This window comes from Linepithema humile, chromosome 1, assembly GCF_040581485.1.
Source record: "Linepithema humile isolate Giens D197 chromosome 1, Lhum_UNIL_v1.0, whole genome shotgun sequence".
NCBI lineage: Eukaryota > Metazoa > Arthropoda > Insecta > Hymenoptera > Formicidae > Linepithema > Linepithema humile.
Genome location: NC_090128.1, coordinates 38,319,952 through 38,342,610, shown reverse-complemented (window position 1 = coordinate 38,342,610; position 22,659 = coordinate 38,319,952). Strand labels below are relative to the sequence as shown.

Genomic DNA, 22,659 nt, shown 5'->3' with positions numbered 1-22,659 from the left:
TTAAAACAATTACATTTTTGTGATTAATACGGCATCAATCTTTATTGACATTTATTATATTTTAATATTTTGTATTTCCATATACTTTATAATTGCAATACGTGAAAAATTTACGGTTTTAAAATATACATATGGATTATAGAATCTATTTATGGCATCGGATTTCTAATTATTACTTAAAAATAATAATGAAAATTTATATTTTCTATAAATTGTCAATGGATGTTCTTAACTCCAATGCCATAACATATTATGTTTACAAAACAGATCCTCAATTGAGAAGAGGTAGGTATTACCCTATATTTTAAGATATATTATAAATAAATAGGACTAATACCAATGAGTTTGTTAACATTATCTAGCTATGATTTTTTCTTAATTATACTTCAGTCGTCCTCCATGTCGATTTGACCATAATCATCGTCTAACGGTGGTATCATCGAGAGTGATTCGTTAAGATTGAAAGTTTTCTGTAACAAAAATAATTTGACTGAATATATAAAAGATGAATATATCTCCGACAATGCAAGTGTAATAAATTTCCTTAAATTTTTTAATATTTTGGAGTTTTTTTGGAACTTTATACAGAATCGACGATTTTTTATACAGACTTCATACTTACGCTCATGTAATCCACGTGCACGGGCATTGGGAATATACAGGGCATGCATTCCATCTTCGTGACGCCGTTATTATCGGCGATGCACTCACAAACTTGACACTTGTTCGGCTCGGCGGTAAGAGCGACTCTTTTTGAAAAAACGCTCGCGAACTTCTTGATCGAGGCGCTTTTCTCGAGGCGTAACTTTGTACCGCTGAATATCGTGCCATTCGTTTCCAGGGACAGCGGCGTACAGTAGCCTAGCACGTTTTTAGAGAGTTTGACCTGCCTCCTAAGATCCACATCGCCATTCAGTACTCGGGCATCCTTTTTGGTGTACGATTTAGCCGCGTCTAAGCCGTAAAAAATCTTGCTGATCTTTTCCTTCTCGTATTCGAAGTCGCCGTCCATCAATATGTGCAAAGTAATGTCGTGCTCAAGCATTACTTGATGTAACACGGAGTATTCCAACTAAGCAAAAAATTGCGAGATAAGTTACTAATGAGTTGCGAGACAAATTACTAAACACGAATGATTGAAGATAAGTTAGATAAAAATTATTAAATTTACGGAATAAATTAATACGAATAAATACGAATAAAGCTCGAATAAAATTGCATACAACTTAACGCGCGTGTTATCAAATGTCAAAACGCAACGAGATAGCGACGTATTTACGTTGCGACATGACTCTTGCACTAGAAGTTATCTTTTATACTTTTTATATTTGTCTCAAGACATTCTCATAATATTTCTGCCGCTCTAATTGGTTTTAAGAGAAGAACTTACCGTTTGGTTTTCCGGTTCGCAATGCGAACATGGCATCAGTATGAAGGTCTTCGAAACGCCAGCACGGAAAACGAGTCGCGATGCGAAGCCAATTGCGGCGAAGATGTCCTGACTACCGCCGCCGATCGGCACGTGATCGAAGTAATCAACGAAGCGCACCACGTTTTTCGTAAAGATCTGTCCGTCGAGGATGATGCTTCGCGGTTTGTCGTACACCCCGTCGCCGCCGAACACCACGAGGGACCAACGGTTGCCTGTGAGGTTTCGGTTGTTCAGCTCCTTGCTGAGTTGCGTAATCAACAACTCCATGCTGTTGTTCAGCTTCATATCGCGGTTGCAGTTCTTCGCCTCGACGATGAACACCACGTCGGCCGATTGCGGCACTTTGTCGCCCTCCAGTCGCTTGAAATCACCCTCGGCTACTTGACCGCCGTCTATCATGGTGCACGTGGTGCATCGATCGGGTATTCGCAAGTAAGTGTCGTGGAACATACACTTCTGCATGTACGACATCGCCACCGTGCACGCTTCGTCCTCGGTAAAGGTGCTCAGACACATGTCGGCGTACTTGGCGGATTCGATCACGTTGAAGCAGATGCCGAACTCCGAGCTCTTGTTCACGAACAGTTCGTTGCAGAACGTGGATATCGCGCTATCTTGACGCTGGGTCTTGTTGGCGTGATTGGCCGCATCGGCGCAATTCTCGTTGATGGACCAGCTGCGAGCGAGGCTACCGGTGTCCTTCAGCAGCAACTTGTTCGATCCTAGATTGTCGTCAAATTGCTCGTTATTCATGGTGCCGAGAAGACCGGCGATTTTTCCGTAATACCAGCCCGACAGCTCTAAAGTACATAAATTGAATTTGAGGTTGCACTCTAGCCGAAATTGGTTATTCTTGCGCTCCACCGTCACCACGTTCTCCTCTTGATAAATGTACGTCGTATTATTGTCCAACTCGACTGGCAGCTGCAGATTGGTTATCGTGTCGGTAGATTGTTGAGAAATTAGCTTTATTGTCTAGAAAACATTTAATATTCAATATAGTTATACAATTATAAAAGAAATGTCAAACTTGGGCCTTAATAATAAAAAATTATTAAAAATGTAAAATAGCTATGTTGACCCAGAGCCAGGTGTTAGATGCTCAAAAAAATAATAATTAACCAAATTATTAATTCATACGTTTCGGCACATTTATTTCGGCCATCTTCAGTGATAACATAATAGAAAGTAAACAATCGTTACAGAGGAAATATGAAAGAATAAAAACAAATATGCTCCGCAAGGCCAACGCATATCGGTTAAAGAATTTGAACGCTCATTATAATAACTCATATATGTTCGAAGTTGGAGACACATTGTGTGGACAATCTATCCGTTTACTGTAACATTATATTATTTATAACTTGGACATTTCAAGTAAGATCTCTTTTCCTTTTTTAATTTTGAAACCTGTTGACATACATAAATATGTGCGAAACCTGCAATTGTTATACGACGACTTTGCGTCGCAGTATTAATTGATTACTATTTTATTTTATATTATAATGAGCGTTCAAATTCTTTAACCGATATGCATTGGCCTTGCGGAGCATATTTGTTTTTATTCTTTCATGTTTCCTCTGTAACGATTGTTTACTTTCTATTATGTTATCACTGAAGATGGCCGAAATAAATGTGCCGAAACGTATGAATTAATAATTTGGTTAATTATTATTTTTTTGAGCATCTAACACTTGGCTCTGGGTCAACATAGCTATTTTACATTTTTAATAATTCAATATAGTTGGTGTTTAATTATTCCAAAAAAATATATCAATTGTTATTAAGATGCATTGAGTTAATAAAATATCTTTGAAAAAGGTTCATCACACATTGTGAATGACGACGTCTTTTTGAGTGATTTGATATAATTAATTACACATAAAATATCAATGTTTGTTGAATAAAATTGATTTAAATTTGAGTCTTCTTTTAATTTTAAAATTAATTTGTATTACTATTTTACTAACATTATTGAAGAGATCCAGTTCGATAGCGTTGTTTCCGATCAGTACAATGATCTGATGCGTGATTTTCTCAGCTTGCCGATCATATTTCACCAGAATTGCGAAAGTATTGCGCACAAAATCCTTGGCTAACAAATAAGTACAATTTCCCGCAAAGTCGAAGTGACGTCCGTCGAAAGTTACATAATGTTGGGATCCAACAATCATAGCTTGTGCTGAAATGTATGTTAAAAACAGTTAATTCTCGGTTCATTTAAATTTAATAAATTTAATTAAGAAGATTTCACACGAGACAAACCTTTAAACGGCGGCAACCAATTTGACAGCTCCGAGTATGGCTTGTACTGATAGTAAAGAGTCCAGAAAGTAGTATTTGATGTTGTAAAGTACGTTCTGACGTTCGTGATCGCTCTTATCTCCGGTATTTCGTGGAATTCAGGTGTCTGATTAAAGGCGTGCCAAGACATGGGTAGCTTCTGCTCCAGACACATCAGACCTTGATTAGGATCGAAAATGAACATGGTTTTGGCTTCTCTATAGCGATTCTCGGCTTGCAACGCCGTCTGACTGATGTCCATTATCTTGGAGTGTGTCAATCGGATGAGAGCCTCCATTTTGGCTTTGACCTCAAAGTAATCGCAGAAGTAGCTAATCTTGTCGTACAACTGCTCGAGTTTTTCCAAAGTATAATTTACGGAGGACAACTTCTTCAGCTCCTTTAATTCCGACACGATCTCATCGACAATGTCCTTGAGCTCTTTGCCAAACGGCACGAAGGCGAAGTAGCGCTCCTTTATAAATTGTATTATCAGACTCGAGTACTTGTGCACGTTGGTAATTATATCATTCGCCTTGATGTCGCGATAGACCTTGTCGATGTCCTGCGTAAAGTTGTTGAAACGATCAAAATACGGCGACGTGAAGATCTCTTTTTTGCGATCGTACAGGAAGTCCAGCATCTCTTTGCTCGCTTTCCAAACGAGAGTCTCGACATAATGAACGAACCGGATAAAGAGGGGTTCCATTAATCTTAAGAACCTATACCATTGCTCCGCAACGGACAGGAAAATCGTATTCCAGAGATTCTCGATGTACTTGATTAAAGACACATGCAGATCCTTGATGAACATGTCGTACTTTTCGATCAACTGCTCAATTATATTTGCCACCTGCGACACCGAATCACCTCTCAAAACAGCGGCGATGATTTCGGACACCTTGTTGTAAGCATTCTTAACGGTCTCGATCAACCAGAGCAGAGAGTTTCGCAAGGCTTCGCCAGACTCGCCCATTATTTCCCAGATTTCGTTTAGGATATTGGGAAGAGATTGAATGTGGCTCCGCAGAGATAGTTCATCAATGACGTACATGCCAAGAGTAACGATGTCCTTGATGTAGAAATCATTGGCGTTGTACGAGCTATTCAGATATATTTTGAATTCTTCGAAATCGCGTTCGAGAACTTTCAGATCACTAAGAGACAAATAGAATAGATATAATGTACATAATTATTTAACTAAATAATATACAAGTGATTACATTTTGCTCTTATTTTATTATTATTTTCTTTATATCACTTTTTTATTAATATTCTGGAACATACATGCAACGAAATGTCATATTTAACACACATATTTTTATACACTTACTTCCAATCATCGAGGAATCCCGAAATGTCACTCTGCGCGTCTTCCCACACATCTGTAATGGCATTTATTACTTCACTTTTTATGTATTGCTTCCAATAAATAATGTCATTGTCCATGTTTGTATACATTTCGTTGAAGCTCGTTTTTACAGTGGTCTGCAAGCAATTATGAAGTAATCACTAATCATATCGAGGTTACATCAAGCATTTAGTAGCTTTAATACATTCATAATAATATCACTTACAATAATATCGCTCTTTAGTTCGGGTCGCCATCGCAAAGTTGAAGTAACGAGTCTCGAGTGGTTTAACTTCAAATAAAAAGCGACGTCCGATATTGTCAGATCATCGTCGTAGGTTCTCCAAATATTGAATCTAGCGTTTCGAGCATCCGGAATGAAGCCATGCATTCTTAAACTCACAGTCGCATCTACAGAATGGAAATTATTGCGATAAAATACACGAAAAAGAATTAAGAGAAGAAGCAAAGAAAGAGAAATCTTTTTAGGTAATCTTACTTTTGAAATAATTTGTTGTAAAAATAAAGATAACGAAAAATTCAGATTAATTTTGGGTATTTATGCATTAATTTTGAATTAAATATTTTAATTTTGCTGATTTTTTTGTCCGAGTTACGTGATTTTAAAATGAACATTACATCTACATTCTGTGAAAAATAGCATTTACCATCGGTAGTAACATTAACGTAAAAAATTCAACTGCAAAGTCGTTCGTAATTCGAGCAAAGAAAAAAGCATAGCAAAATAAAAAAACGCGTTTTGTAGTTTTTCAAAATATTGTAATTTTTTTTATCGAACTGCAAAATTTTTTTATCGAATTGCAAAGTGTTGAACGTACGTAATTTTAAGACTAAAACAACATGTTCTTTTTTTTGAGCTTATATTAGAAGTGTAAAAATAAAAAATTAAAAAAAAAACGGTCCAACTGCATGAAAGTACAAACTTATTCAAGTTTTAAAATGCTTTTCTAATTTTTCGTCTGCGATAATTTTTCGAACGATAAGATTTCGAGCGTCTGAAAAGTGTTCTCTATTTTTTGTAGAGTAATGTATTAATTTTAGGAAAAAATTCTTCAAAATTAAATTTTATAGTTTTATCTTATGTAATTTTATCTCTTTAAAATTTCCTGACATGTAATACCTACCGGGTGTATAATTTACCATCATCCAGATGAGCTTTTCGCTCGGATCCAAGAAGAAAAGACCGGTGGTGTTAAGTTTTTCCGGCGTATTGATAGCGCTGCCGTTCACGACATATCGAGAAGGTGAAGGATAATACCCAATCTCGAAATATTTGATCGCTTCGTTGTTCGTTCGTCGGAACATCATTTCCCTCGATTCCCGATTGATCCGACCGATCAATTCTCCAGTTTCGCTCGGCATGTAACCGCGTTGGTATCGGGCGTGGTTCACCGTTTCGAACAGTACGTACTCTTGTCTGTGAACAAATCCTTCAACGTCAAGGTCCATTTTAGTGCTGATGTGTTTGCCGGCTATTTTGTAAAGATATCTCGTCTTCGACGCGTCGCTTTCGTCTCTCAACAACGCGGACAACGTTAGCAGTTTATTCTCGTCAGTGGAGTAATCCGCGGCGAAGACGACGTTTATCAGATCCTTTGCATCCCTTTTCCTCAAAACGCCCTTGAAAGTGACGTTTTTCTCGAAGGTAGGATGTCGGAAGGTCAGCACGGCTTGTTGCTGATTCTCCGTCAACGTTGCGGTGAGATTCGTCCAATTGAAGGCCGCGCCGACAGTTCTGGACTTCTCATCGTCGCGTTGCCATTGCAAGTCCGCTTCGGAGTTCACCTCGTCGTTGGTGATCTTGTAGGAGCCGTCCAAGGTGAAATTTCGCCGGGGATAAGACAAGCTGAGAATGAGGAATTGATTGTCCATATCTTCGGTGGTTTTGTTCAAGATGTTCACGTGATAAGATATCCAGGCGTCTTCGCTCACGCCCAGCCAGGCGTTCTGATCGAATTCGCCCGGCAACACCAGGTAGTCCGTTCTCAGTTGAATCGTCCTATTTGAGTGCATCGCTTTTAGCTGAATGTGCTGACCGGTATGGGTGGTGCGGATCCTCGATTCGGCGGCAATATTGAAGGCTGAGCTGTTATCCAGCCGATAAACATTGACATGCTTGAATTCGGTGGTAGGATAATTCGTACCCTCATTTCCACCGCTATACTCGTATTGGTTTATGTAGACGACGCAAATGGGTTTGTAAACGTTCTCCACTGTCACCTTGATGTTGTCCTTTTCAAAGCCGGCTCGAGATTCGCTTGTCGAATTGTATCGAGCGTGAAGTACTTTTTCGTCGTTGTAGACCAAGATGGAATGACCCGTCGTATGTTGCGGACGTTTTTTATAGCCGTAAGTTAAATGACCGATATGACGAGCGTTCAGAGGAACTTCTATATGAAGGATACCATCCATGTTTGAGTTCAGTCGCTCGCTGTGATAGCTGTAATCGGAGTTCAGCAAGGCTGTATTGTTCGGCCAGAAAAGTTCAATAAATCTTTTATTCTGTCTTCTGTAAATGAAAAAAAAGATAATAATCAGAAAAAATTAAAGAAATAAATAAATCTGCAAAAATTATTTCTAAAAGATTCCAAATAATACTATATTTATAAAATTATTTATACAAGATCAACAAACAGAATTTTTTAGAAAGCACATTAGGGACAAACAAATAATCTTAATAGAAATATTTTTTAATTTTTGTAAATATTCTGCAATTAAATCATTATTTTAAAAGTAAAAAGAATTTATTCTGTAGTGTAATTAATGTATACAATTTACTCACAAAGTAGTAAGCACAACAAAATTGCAGCCAACGTATGACAAGTTTTCTATAGATATTGTAGCGTTGAGAGTTCCATTGACATTAATTAAACTCTCATAAAATATCCTTGCACTTCCAATTTGCCGGCTCGGGGGGTAAAAGAGATCAACATTAATCAGATTCCGTTCATCGGAATTAGCATCGTAACTGAAGAGTAGCACGACTGTTTCCTCTTGACGAAACATTGGCGTATACAGAGAATACTTAAGTTCGATCTCCTTGTTATCAAAGGTGATGTTAAAGAGATTATTTACAGATAGTATTCCCCAAGTCAGCCGAAGGTGTCCATTAATATCACGCGTCGCTATTCGTATCTGAAATTTGACACAATTGTTGTATATTTGAGAAAATATCTTCTTTTTTTTAATTTATATACGTAAACATGCACGAAAAGAAAAATAATTTATTTCAGAATTTCTTATATTACACTAAACTCTCTATATAAAGTATTTGCAAATTAAAAATTTTTAAATTTACGAAACTTTAAAAATGATGTTCTAAATTAGTTTATTAGTTTGCACAAATACTTTTGATAGATCAGAAACTATTTATTCAAATCTGTATTATTGCGGATTATAATTTGATTTATTCATTAATATTTGAAAAAAAATACAAACCGATCCGTTCGAGGCGTAATTACTCTTCGCTCGAACTGCGTTGTAGCCCACAACGTAAGAAATGTCGCTTGCGTTTTTGTTCGTGTGATAGCTGATTAGAAATTGATGGTCATCGTTATTCGGAGGAGGCAATTTCACCGCAAACACCGCATCGACGTTTTGTTGATTGCGGAAACCTATGGTCGCGTTTGCCCCGAGTTCCCACGCTTTTTGATTAAGATCCAAATCGAAGCCCATATTGAGGGTCCTGTACAATCGACCGGGATTCTTGTAGAATATATGAGTATTCACCTCTTTCGTACCCAGAACGGCAGTGTTGTATCCTGTCACTAATTTCACAAACATGTTTTCCATGTAGATCAGGGACCAACTCATAGCCGCGTGGCACCGATTCCTGTTGAATAGATTATTCAATCGAACATCGCCGCTGCTGTTAGTCAGCATCATGTTGCCATTAATTGTCGTGATTCTGCTGTCGTTCCAAGGTGTCTCGGCGTGAATGTACAGGCTGGCATTGCCGTTCACCTGCACATTCATAAAGGTGATTAATTTATAGGTCTCTACAGCGTCAGCCGTTTGGATGTCCGTACGAGCATTCACGTCCCAATTCAAATTATTGAGAACATTTGCATCGAGGCTGCCATTGAAGGATCCACCATTTACGTCCAGCAGCAAACCATATTTTTTTCTCCTCAATTCTAGGTTGATTCTATTGGCATTTGGCTCGCCCGTTGGAAATAGGCTGACGTTCATCGAAACCGGAGTGTCTTCCTGCATGAGAATGACGGAGTTGACATCGTAAAATTTGTTTTTCAACTGGTCTTTCAGTTTTCCGTCAATGTGATATATTGCTTCAGTTGCTTCCTTAATCTCTCTTAAATTTCCACGAAATTGGTAATGAGATTTCGAAAACGGCGTGTCCAAGTCGGCATCGACTTTACCGTTGTTCAAATTTCCATTTAATTGATATTTCTTGTCGAGATGTGTTAAATCTACGTTTAACTTAGCCGTATTGTTTATACGAATGGCGTTACTGTAAGAAATGTCGGTCTCCAATGACTTCAAAGCTTTTATCCAGCTTTCCAGCTTCGCGGAAACTGTTACAAGATGCTCATCTACCTGCCAGGCGGACTCTAAGGACGTCTAGAAAAATAGTGGAACTCGGATATTAATTTTATTTTATTTAATAGTAATTTAAAATTTTAACAAAACTTAAAATCTTTGACATTAATGTGTGCTATGTTAATTTATAAAAATGGAATTATTACTAATTTAATCGATAATAATCTGTCCTTTTATTATACTTATTAATACTTACGTATTTTGATACAGGTTCTTCCATCCCTGCGCTAAATTTAAACTGCTTTTTATTTCCGGTAAAGTCTTTCTTTACAGTGATAGTGCTTTTCGGTATTTTTATAACGGATGCGTTGATTGCACCCGAGATCATCATATCCAGTAAAGCGTTCTCTAGCTACACAAAAAATATTGTTTTCTAATTTTCCAATTATTTATTTATAAATTTTGAGACAAGGAATTGTGCGAAGCTCACCTTAATTTTTCCGGACAAATCTATGACTAATTTATTCCCACGAATGATAACTGTACCATTGTACAACTTGCCTTCAATATCCATGATTGCATCAATGTGGATATTATTCAGAGGTTCTATAGGAGTTTTTAAACCAAACTTCACCATATGTGTCACTTTATCATCGTTTTTAATTGTATAATTTCCATGAAACCCAGTCTGTGTAATAGAAAAACTTATGCGTTTAGTATATTTTTGATAATTTTATTGATTTATGTTTGTAATTGTGAAAAAATATAAAATAATATTGATTTTTATATCAGCGTAATTACCTCGATCCATGTATTATTTTTCTTAACGTTTACGTTCATTTCCATAAAATAGGTAGGATTTTCCATATCAATTAGAAACATGTACGACGATGTTAGCTCTCGGATATTACTGAACGTTAAATCAACATGTAAATCATTCTTTATGTGAAAGACATCTTCCATGGTAAAGCTGTCGTCTATAATAATTTTTCCGGGTGGTAATGATATTGTGCTTAGAACTTTGTACATATCGCCTTCGGTATCTATATCTAGCTCTCCTAAGATATCCGGCATTATCGCGGGCCATATCTATAAATTAAAAACTTATGTATGTATAATGACATATTTAATTTGCAATATTATGTTAAGATACTATAATTATGTTTGAAAATTAATTTTTATATTAATATTCTATTATATAAATTATAAATTGATATAAAATTATATAAAATTACTCCTAAGTTCTTATTAAAATTTTTGTATACGTACAATTCAATTTTAAACTCGACATAAAAATATTTTTGCAATCAAATTTTTACTTTTAAATTTTATTTCAAACATTACTTATCCGAATTGCGATTACCTGCAGTTCTCCTCGCCAATAGAGACCATTCTCATCGTCTTCTTCCTCTTCCTCTTCTTCTTCCGATTCATCGACCTCAGGATCATCCGTCGTGGGCACTATAATTCTCATTTTTACCGGAATCTTAACGGGCGGAGGTTTCGGTCCACCCTTAACCTTTATACCGATCTTGTTGTTTGCCAGTCTCAATGAAAACTCCGTATCAACATCCAGCATACCGTCGGGCTCCGTACGCGCCACAATCAATTTTGTGATTACACCGCATTCCTGCAAACCTTTCAACGGCGTAAACACTATGTAACTGTAATCGAAGTCAGTGATGTTGCGGTAGTGCCAAGTGCCGAGGAAGCCTGCCGTAATGTTGTTATAACCGATTCTGAAGTCGGCCTCGCGCCGATTCAACTTGGCGATCACGAGAGCCTTCTGCAGTATTTCGATTGGCGTCGCCAGCATCAACTTGACGTTAAAGTCATAAGTGGCGGTGAGAATCTGGCACAACGCTTCGACGCCCAGTGGGCCATTTGGTGTGACGACCTCGGCTACCATGTGCCGATTGCGCTCCGAGAGGCCGAACCTGCCGCGCACGAAGGCGAATTTCTCCAGCGGCGTAGTGGCGTTAAATTCGATCTTGGATTCCTTCCAGCGTACGAGGTCGCCAATCAGACGGCCGGTGTACTTGCGTTTGTCCAAGTCAAGATTAGCCGCACCGAAGAACTTCCAGCTGCTCATCAGACGTAGCTGGCATATGAACTCGCTCTTCCGGTAGCTCGCCAGAGGCGAGTACAAATGTAGATTGCCGGTCAGATTGAACACATTGTCTGATTCCTTGTCCAGCTGCCAGACGCTGCGCGCGTCGATCGTCTTGTCGGGGTCGTACTTGATCAGCACATGTGTATCCGTTATTTGCGAGCGTAACACCTTGTGAGTGACATTCACGGTCATCCAGGTGATAGCGTGAACAGTGCTGATCAAACCGCAGTTTGCTGTCCACTCTTTCAAATCTTCTTGCTCGTTCGTACTGGCAAATAACTCTCCCATCACATGCTGAGAGTCTTTCCAGTGAACGCTTGTGCTGGCTGAAATCTTGTCGGACAGTTGTAAATATCTGCGAAAAAACTAGGATTAATATCTTGTAACTGTAAAAACTATTTTTAAATGTAGCTTTCTTCAGTTCGAATTTTATTACATTAATTAGAAAAAAAATAATAACATGTAATTAAAACATTATTATAATTGATTATAACCAACATTTGGCTATAATCAATACATTTGTATTTTTTTTATATTATAATTGCAATAATCTTTTAAATTTATTGTTACATGTAAGTAAAATCAGTCAAAAATTGAGCGCACACTTACTTTGCGTTTAACGCGGTTTTCTTCCATTGCTCGAAAGGTGTTAAAAGCTGCGATTCTAACTTGACAGATATCATTTCCGGTTGAACGTCGTAATCCGCGCCGATCGATACTTTAATTGCATCCTTAGGGCTCCAGTTTAGATTAATGTCCGCTTGATAATTGTGCGGACTACGGACGACTAGATCACACGAGCCGATCACTAGTCGACCCGGATAGGTCAGCGTTATCATTGCGTTTCGCTTGATGCCGGGTGAAGCTGCGTCCAATATATAAACTTTACTCAACTGCAACATTGTGCCGACTTTCAAGGCGGGGTCTCTGTTGGCGTCCCATTTAACTTCCGCCGCGAATTCCTGCCGATCTATCTCATTGATGCCACTTAGGGTCAAATGCACGTCTCTCCAATTGTCCAGATGCAGCTCCAAGCGGATCTCTCGCGTGGTATCCACATTTGTCATCAACGAATACACGGTGTTATGATACCTGGCTTCCACGTAAGACATCAAGCTGGTCGCCGATAGCACCGTGTGATTCAGCACGAAAGCGTACTTGTTGTAGTCCACCTGTTCGGCATACAAGCTAACCCTGATGTCACTGTGGTTCTGGTACAAGTGGCAGTTGAGTAGAATCGGGGTGACGAAGCTCAGCGACTTGAAAATCATCTTTAGGTGGTGGTTGACGACAACCACCGACGATCTGTCGGAGTAAGTGCCGCGTGCGGTCATGTTGTGACCACTGAACCACGTGCCGAAGAACTCCAGCTCGTACTCATTTTGTAATCGCTCCATAATGCGCACATCTATCAACATCGAGTTGAAGTTTGGGATCGTCAGATTTGTGTGGCCTTCCATAGAGAACAGCAAACCGCGCGGCATAATAAGGTTGACAATTAGACTGATCTCCTTGCCTGCAAACAAAAAGCTTCTTCAATATTTGTTACAATTAATTAAATCTTGCTTATACACTATTTTCCCTCCCAAAAAAGTATTTAATATACGGCCGCACCACTCTGTTGCGTCGAGACGTTCAGATGCTTAATAAAATTGAGCTATTTTTCAACTGCTGTAACGCGGCAAAAAATCATCGTAGACAAAAAATTAAAAAAGCTTGAAATTTGTACTATACATGTTTTTAGTCATTCAAAAAAGTTTTTTATTTGTACAGTTTTGAACTAAAAAAAAACACTTTGTTTTGTTTCTAAAATTACGTACTTTCAACACTCTGTAGCTTAAGTAATGTAGCTGTAATAAAAAAATGTTTTTTCTGCCGATAGTAACTCAATACTTGTCATAAATCATTATTTTGTCATAATTTTGAAAGAAAAATTTTTTTATCGGGTTGTAGAGTGTTGAACGTACGTAATTTAAAAAATAAAATAATATGTTCTTTTTGGATTTATATTATATTAAAAGTGTAAAGATTGAAAATTTTCAAAAGACGGTCTAAAGCATGTAAAAGTAACTTTAAACTTTAGAATGTTTCTTTAATTTTTATCCGCGACGACTTTTTGCCTAGTTTCAGTGGTTTAAAAATTGCCCGAGATTTTCTAAAAAGTGTTCTCTATTTTTTGTGGAGGAATATATATATATTTAACAATAAATCTGTACCTGGAGCGTATCCTACGAGCAAACTGGTCTTCGACTCGGGGCCGAGAGAGTAGTGATTGACTCCCACTTTGATGTCCAAGTTCTGAATGGGTTTGGTGACGGCTATCAGCGCGCTCACCTTTGTGCCTTGATTTTGAAAATACATATTTGAGTAGGAAATGATCAGCTGCGCTGTAAGTTTGTGTCGATCGTCCTTGAGATGCGGATTGGAGTTCACCTCGGCATGCAACTCGAGATGGCCGAGAGCTTGTTGATACCAAGCATTAATCGCGGTGTTGAGTTGCGGATAGGCAGTAGAGTGTAGCTTTACATCGGCAGTCTTGTGCGTGAGAGTTTTCGACGAACGATTGGATAACGAAATCTCTAAGTGTAGACTCTCTTTCTTTGGCATACGTTGTAGCTGATAGTCTAACTGGAAATCTCCGGCCAGACTGATGTTCCGCTTGACGACATAGCCGACTAGGTTGCTCCAGACTCGCTTTGTTTGAAAAGTTAAATTTATATCGAATTGGGAGACGTTGTTCTTCTGCGCATGTCTTATCTCACCTAAACAATTTGAATTTTTCTAGAGTACCAGTGGTATGTTTATAACATAATCATATCAATAAAATATATAACAATTGATTGTAATTGAGGATTTTAGAATAATTGGTAATAAAAATAAAGTTCTTTAAAAGCCGAAGATAACATAAAGAAAGAGTTAATAAAATTAAAAGCTTAGTTGTTTGATTGTAAATACAATTGTATGCGACAAAATACCTAAAATGGCAGCGACACGTTCGCTATTGACAGTCAGATGCACATTAGGTTTATAGGTATAGCCGTAATTAAATTTTTCCGTCGTATAGCCTATACTAGCATCCAAATGCTTTGTGCCATTTACATTGAAACCAATGTCTATGGAAGTCTCATTTTCGGAACGTTTATATGTGCCTAAAAGCATATAAATATTTCTATTAATAACAATTTGAGAAAACTAAATATTTAGTCACAAAACACTGACCTTTAGCAATTACAGAATTACCAGCTGAATGAAGCAGAACAGTAACGTTATTATTTAATATATCAAAAGTAACGGTAGCGCTGATTTCTCTGTTCACCTGCGAGCCTGGTGTGTCGAACATCAACTTAAATGTGCTATGTTCCTAGAAAACAGTTAATTAAAAGCCATGAAAAATAATATTCGCTTTAATATTTAAAGTCTTCAAGAGTTTACTATAATTTTTATTAAATATTAATATTAATTTTATTAATATTATAATAAAACAGCAAGAATTATTAGTATGAGAAATTAAAGCTTTTTCAATATTTGATTTGTAAATAGAAAACTATATACAACTTCTATATCACACCTGAGTTTTGTTCCATTTATATTCCAACACGTAATTTTTTGCGGTCGGATCAGCTTTAAGCAAATAAGTTTTAAAGTACGTAAGTCCGTTCAGAAGAAGAAAAGGTGCATTAGAATCGCCAGTCATGTTCGTGAGTTGATATTCGGCGCACATTTTCAAACCTATAAATGTATGCAACTCAGGCCAGCTGCAATTGGTATTAGTAATAACAGTCCTGGGTTTCTCCAGCGGCTTTTCCTCAATCTCGGCACCGTTGCCTTTGATTAAAGCTACATCCGAGACCAACGAGAGCACCTCTATCTTGCGATTTGGTAAACCCAGACTTATACGCACTAAGCGAGTATTATTTAGGTTTAGATGAAACTGCAGATTTCCCGAGGAATAAACGTTCGTGCGCAATTTAAGTCCAGCGGACTTGTAAAAAGCATCTACTGTCATCGTGCTCACCATGTCGACGCTTATGCTGCAAAGACATAATATTAAATAATATAAAATATCAGAGAAATAGAAGAAACTTAATTAATTAAGAACCGGAAAAATAATATAAATTAATATGAGAGTTATTCCTCTAAAAGGCAAATATCTCTTACAAATTTCAAGTAAAATAAGATAAAAGAAATATATTAGCGTGAAAAAAGTATTATAGAAAAATAATATTAAAATCGTTGAAATTTTGGAGAATATATATATGGAAGAAGAACCTAGATGCAATATTAGCGTTGAGTTGGAACTCTCTAGCGGAGAGTCGAGCGTCATTGAGCATCTTCGAGATTTTGAAATTGCAAGCCGCGGAACCGGCGAGATCCAGACGAATCGGCAAACCAGATCCCATCGGCACAACATAAGAGGAATCCAAAAACATTCCAGTTCTTTCATAGAGGATTTCTTGCATGGCCAAGAACTGTTTCATCTTCTGCCAAGGATTGAAGTTTGCCAGCGCGGCCGTTACTTCCTTGTCGCCGTCAAGCATCATAAACTTCAATTCGTTTCCGAATATCTTTTGCAACAAAGAAAATGCAGTAATATAAGAATTTTAGCTTGTAAATAAATTATATCGTACAATTTTGCAGTTTATCATAATAGACATATTATAAATGTTATTAGCGTATTACTCTCGTTTATAATAATTATCATTTTAATAAATTTAATTTAAGTAAATCTTAAATAATCGACAAATATATATTATTTTTTTTTTACCTTATAACCAAGACTGATTTTTGGATGGTCAAAATTATTATCGATAATATTAGGCAGCCGTTTCACACCGTCCCAATAATTCTCTTTCTTTTCCGGCGCTGATCTAAAATATCTGAGGAAGTTCCGAAGGTGATTCGAGATATTTTCATTGCTGTAGATGCCATTCGGGCCGAAGATATTCTCTGCGTAATATTCGAGGCCCTCCATTCGCGCCGTGATCTCGAATAGATTAACAGACTGACCGAAGAGATCGGTTGTCACATTAAATGTGAGCGATCGTGGCATGTACGATTTAGGCGAAAAAATCAAATTGGTCTGATAATTAGCACCGATATTGTACTCTTCGGAGAAGAAGGAGTTCTCGTAATTACGCGAGAACTTTCTAATGTCGTTATTAAACTTATTGTCGAGATCTTGATCCGTCAACAGGCTTTGAATCTCAACTCTAGTGGGCGAAGCAGAGTTGTAAAGATTTGTCAAGTGACTCCATACGAAAGAGCCGACTGAAAATTATTAAGAAAAGGAATTAGAAATTTGACCAATGCTACTCCTTATTGCTAGAACCTTATAAATTGTGACAAAAAATAATTTAAAAGCAAATAAAATGATCTAAAGTTTATTGGAGTAATTTAAAATAAATTTGAAATACTAATTTTTTAAAATGCAGACCTGAGTTACACTTTTCTATCCGTGATTACGCGCGCGAAATATTATAATAGAAATTAACAACTTAATATTTGAACGGTTCAATATTAAAATTAATATACAAACCTTGGTTGACTTCTTCTGTTTTTAGAGTATGCTTGATGGTCTTTATAACGCTGTAGTCAGGGCAATGCATCACTTGCAAGTAAGAGGCGATACGGATTTCCGTGTCTAACGTCATGTTACGGTAATAATCGAGGAAGAATTGATCCCGAGTTTCCTCGCAGGACTTCAGTCTACGATGCGCGTCAATAGCGGCAACGCGCACTTCCATAGGTAAAAATCCACCGGTGTCGTCTATGCATTTTTTCAGTTTATTTCGCAAGTTCTTCGTCTCAAGCCCCATATTTCCAATTGCCTTCAAAGCTTCCAGCGTCTGTAATTACAATTGCATTAGTCTTTTTTCGTAATGTGATTATTGAGTTTTATTGCAACTGTTAAAATTTATTTTTTACGTTATACACAATACTTTATCTTTAGTAACTAAAATCTATCTTGCAAATAAAAAAAGATATGGTAAATATTTTACCTCTTTCGTCGCGAGAGAAGTATGAAGACGAGCCGTGCAGCCTTGAGAAATTTTCCGCTGCAGGTGAGACAAAAGCAGGTCCACTTCCTCCAAATCGATGCAATTGACATCGTTATTTGCGCAATATGTATGAATAATAGTAGAGTAACTTAAAATAAACTGGGTTTGAGGGATTTGATTCTGAAAGTTTAGCAATTGCGAAAGAGCCTTGATAGTGTCGCGATCCGGTCTCGGGAACAAAGCAAAAGTGATGACCCAGTCATTGATAATCTCTTGATTAATCTGTTTCTTTAAAATCAAGTCTCTCATTAAATTTATCGCAGTGTTGCTATTTAGATACGGAAGTGCTGCGATGATATGTTTCCTGTTAGATAAAAAAAAAGCGAAATATATAACTTAAAAGAAGATATCAAATTATATCGAGTAAAATAAATTTGTGGTAATTTTAATTTTGTGCGAATTTCTTTGAATTTTTTTTTTTTTTTTTTTTTGACTAGAACAATATTATATTTGAATAAAGAGTGGCAATTACGTACTGTCCATTTTTGCAAATGCTATTAGCTCTCGCAAACAGCTGTGACAATGAGGGATAATCTAGAAAGCGAGCCGAATGGACGAAATTGGTGAACATCTCGGAGAATCTCTGCTGCAGCTCGTCGGCATTCGCTGCAAGTCTGCATATGTTTTTCAGCAGATCCCTAGAGGTGCGCAATTCGCCGTGCATGGTTTTTAATGTTTTTGCATGATCGTACAGCAATGTGGTTCTCTTCGTGCGAAGTGCGCTGCCAATAAAATTGTCTTCACTTTCATCATCGTTGTCTTCGTTTTCTTCAAATTCCTGAGAGAAACTGGTCTTCGCCGACTCCTGAATCAGCTGAAGAACCATCCGAGACTCCGTCCTAGCGCCAGATTTGCCATTGGAAAGCGGCTGCAATAATCGCGTCTCTTCGCAGACTACTCTCTCGTAGACATTGTGGTCGATTGTAATCACGCAGTTGCTGCGAGATTTGAATAATCCGTGCTGTCCGCGTTGTCTCTGCGGGCTTTTGTAGAAGTTTGACTGTATGACGGAAAAATATTTGGGCCCATTTCGGCAATCGGCCAGGTTCTTGCTCTTCTTCACAATTAGGCTGGTTCGCTTAGCCTCGTACAGCCGATATTCAGTCTCGCAAGTGCCGTAAACATCCACTTCTTCAATGCGATGATCTATGTCGATGCGCTGCATGTTGTTCTGCAGCATCGACAAAATGCCCCGTTTTAGATTTAGCGACCAGACCGGCTCTCGCTGATCCGGGCACAGCTCTTGAATCAGTCCGTCATCGAAAGTAAACTTCAACGCAAAATGCTCGAGGCTGGCCTTGAACTCGGAGTCGGCATGATCAGGAAACTCGGCGTTGTATGTGCTACGATCGTGACTGATAGTGGCATTCAGGATCTTTAAAATTCCCTCGCAGGGACTGTTAAAATGTACGGATAGCGCGGCATCAATGTGCAAAATTGCGTCCTTTCTGGGCTGACCACTCCAACGGCGATAGCCCAAATTCGTGTTTACATCTACGGAGTACGTGTACACGTAATGGATACCTTCTTGATATTTAAACTTTCTCTCCGAAGGAACTAAAAAAAATAATTAATTAATTAGAAAAAAAATATACTGTTCGTGTGCGCTATTAATGCAGTATGATGTTAATTATATATTGTTAATTATAATTACGTATTATTCTTTTATTTAATGCATATGATAAGAAATGTACGATCTATTTCAATTCAGCACTTTAGTCTTTGTTCGAGAACTTATTTGATAAAGATAAAATTATTGAAGATGTGGAAGAAAATCATAAACAAGAAATGATAGAAGATTATTCTGAGAAATTATTGGTTAATACTTAATACATCATATTTTAGTAAATAGTTTATTTTCTATATCCTCGCACTCTGTTATCTGTAACTACGCATTTGTTTTAAAAAATAAAGAGATCAAAGTTCTCCATTTTTATATAAACGTATTATTACGTACTATTGCATTAATTTACTGTGTAAGCAATGTAAGGAAAAATAGAAATAAGTATACAAAAAAATAGTCAAAGTTATTATATATATTCATTTGCCAAAGATAAAATTATTAAAGATGTGGAAGAAAATCGTAAAAAAGAAATATCAAAAGATTATTCTGAAAGATTATTGGTTAATATTTAATACAACATATTTTAGTCAAACTAATTAACAATTTATAAACATATTAGAATTTGCAACAAATAATACAATAAGTTATATTATTTACATATTTATACAAGTTATTAGTTTAGGTTAAAGTGTAACATACTTTTTTAAACTATATATTTATAATAATACTCATTAAATAAATTAGCATTAAGGTTTAAAATTTTAGGTCAAAAAAACATGATAAATAATTTTCGAAAAACGTAAGTCGTTTTAATGGAAATAGATCTTCGGCTTTTGATTCAACAAGCTAACGTGGCTTATAAAGAAAACGATAAATTGTCAGGAAATGTAACTCAAAACTTTGACGGAAATATGATAAGGAAATACATCACTGTGTTAGTTGAAATATGTAGATATTTAAGAATACTACTTACGTTTGCATTTTGTTCGGCCACATTGTGTAAAATCTTTGGTTATTTCTGTGAAAATAAAAAATTTTTTAACGTTTTATGCAATATATAAAATTCACTATATTATATGTTAATGTATCAAAATTTACGACAAAATTCAGAATTTCAATTTAAATTATTTAATTTTAACGTCTAAATTTATTTTAATAAATAAATTCAGACATTAAAATTAGATCATATAAATTAAAAATTCCAAATTTTTTAGTATATAAATTTTAATATTAATAAATTGTGTTATTTTAAAGAATATATTATTTATTGCTATTAAATATTGTTAATATATTTTTAAATAATACATTTCTTTTTGAATCACATAATTATATTTTTCCAATGCATTTTTTACTGTCTTTTTTTATAACACATTATATAATGCCTAAATAGATTTTACGTATGTATTACGTATGCGATTAGTATTATTAAATAAAAAAAAAAATATATAAAGAAAAGTTTTTATTTAGTAAATATTTATACTTTATATTTTAAGATTGTTTTTTTAGAGCTACATTTATTGATAATGCAATTCTAATAATTCTTATTAGAGAGAAGAATATCTATTACAATACTTCATCGTTCAATAACAATAACATGTAAATTAATAAGATACCGGACGTTGCAATAAATATATCGAAAATTGGCAGTAATTACCTCCTTGCACGGCAGCTAATACTGCATATGCGAACACAAAAAGTAGCACCGCCCTGACCCTCATAGCTTTGGTGTCAATTTTCAAATTCTATCGTAAGAAATTTGATCTTCTAGCGTGTTTTTATTCTTACATGGTATTCACACATCGAGATGGACCATTGATCTGTTGAGAAATTTGCTTCGTTATCTCACTGATCAACAGAACTGTATTAATCAATCTTAATAGACCATTAATAAACTAATTATTAAACACTCGCAGAGTAAATAAATTTCCACAATATGTAATTCTTGCGTTGATCACCACTCTTTCATTTTTTTAATTAATGTTCAGAGACACTGTCTTCTCAAGTTCTTACCGTTATTTCTCGCAATACATGAAGTTCACTTAGATCTACAAAGATCTATCCTGAATTTATCGTTACTCGCGGCTGGCCGAACTCTTTCTCCCGTGACGAAAATGCCTGCTATAACTACCTAGAAAATAAACCGGGATGCGCGTATCAGCGATTTGATTGGAGACGAAGCCCCGGAGGTAGAGAGAGTGTAGCGTCCACAGTGTGCTTTTAAATAAGTATTTCCGCCGTTGTTGGCCGACCGACGAAGAGTCCAGTAGCGAGAGAGCAGATCGGATGCTAAAGGTCTTCCGATGTTTTTTTGTGTTTGTGCACGGGTCAGAGGTCGGCTTTTCTCCGATAAGATATCAACTCATAACGAGATTCTACCAAGAAGCCTATCGTGCGTAACAATATAAGTTAATAAAGAGCCATAATCGATGATTTTGACTTTTTTTTATTAATTTGACTGACAAAATGAGAAAGTAAAATTAAAAAAAATATTTTTATTTAGACCGGAAGAATATACAACTTAAATTATTCTATAATTGTATTTTGTTGAGTCAATGTCGTTAAAGCAATTTTCTTAAGTATAAACTTTTTTACATTAAATATTACAGTAAATACGATATATAAATGCAATAAATATATTATATGTTTTTTATATATAAAATCAACTGTTCGGACTGTTTTAAAGGTAAGAAAAAAATTTCTTTATTTATAAGATAAATGTAAACTAAATAATTAATTCCAAATATTCACATTTAAAATATATTTGAAAATAAGATAAACTGTAGTCTTTACATATCTTTTATTTTATACATTTTTAATAATTTTACAATTTTTTGAGCGTGCGAGTTTACAATAGTATCAATAAATCATTGCGCACTCGGGAAAGAATGTCGCAACGGAAACTGCGTACCCGTTCTCGAACCGCTGTACAATTTTGAATATTGTGAAAGGGATAACTAGAGTGAATGGAAGGAAGATTCCTGTAAAAGTAGTTGCTTAAATAAATCCAAAGGCATGTTAGTCAAACGACGTTTTTGCAGACACCGGACTTACAGAACGGCAAATTACAAAGGACCATATTATAAAGTGGTTCTGTGCGATGACTCCAGACTTTGTACTGAAAAACGCGAAACGATTGCCAAGTATACTGCCAAGAAATGCACCAAATTTAATTTATTAATGAAAAAGTTGTTGAGCAAAGAAGATGTAAGACACACAAACAAGCCAGGATGGCAGTCCTTTTATGATGTGCAACCGTGGACAGCTGTACTATATTCTGTCAACGAAGTGACAATATAGATATTTACGACGCACCACTCGAGGAAATGCTCAGCTTAG

The 22,659-nt window shown here is 36.2% G+C and overlaps 1 protein-coding gene across 1 annotated transcript; it reads right to left on the bottom strand.

Moving 5' to 3' along the window:
- Positions 1-14: 14 nt before the first annotated feature.
- On the bottom strand, positions 15-21,587 carry Apoltp (Apolipoprotein lipid transfer particle). Its single transcript, XM_012379957.2, has 27 exons — positions 21,334-21,587; positions 20,978-21,140; positions 20,297-20,341; positions 18,236-19,316; positions 17,700-18,063; positions 17,237-17,546; positions 16,466-16,968; positions 15,970-16,265; positions 15,269-15,731; positions 14,920-15,061; positions 14,676-14,849; positions 13,917-14,462; positions 12,310-13,216; positions 10,951-12,055; positions 10,389-10,676; positions 10,078-10,275; positions 9,844-9,999; positions 8,526-9,668; positions 7,870-8,222; positions 6,212-7,596; positions 5,293-5,477; positions 5,049-5,203; positions 3,698-4,872; positions 3,403-3,614; positions 1,391-2,407; positions 623-1,072; positions 15-470 (listed from the first exon to the last, which is right to left on the bottom strand). Exons 2-27 carry the CDS (start codon positions 21,039-21,041, stop codon positions 387-389), a joined length of 12,801 nt encoding a protein of 4,266 aa, XP_012235380.2. The 5' UTR covers positions 21,042-21,140; positions 21,334-21,587; the 3' UTR covers positions 15-386.
- Between the last annotated feature and the right edge of the window lie 1,072 nt (positions 21,588-22,659).

Excerpts from the sequence above, each read along its gene's own strand:
- Apoltp (XM_012379957.2), bottom strand. The coding sequence starts at position 21,041 with ATGAGGGTCAGGGCGGTGCTACTTTTTGTGTTCGCATATGCAGTATTA. Across the intron at positions 8,223-8,525 it reads ATTACGCCTCGAACGGATCG|ATACGAATAGCGACGCGTGA; the intron begins GTTTGTATTTTT and ends GTCAAATTTCAG. Across the intron at positions 3,615-3,697 it reads TTGGTTGCCGCCGTTTAAAG|CACAAGCTATGATTGTTGGA; the intron begins GTTTGTCTCGTG and ends CATACATTTCAG.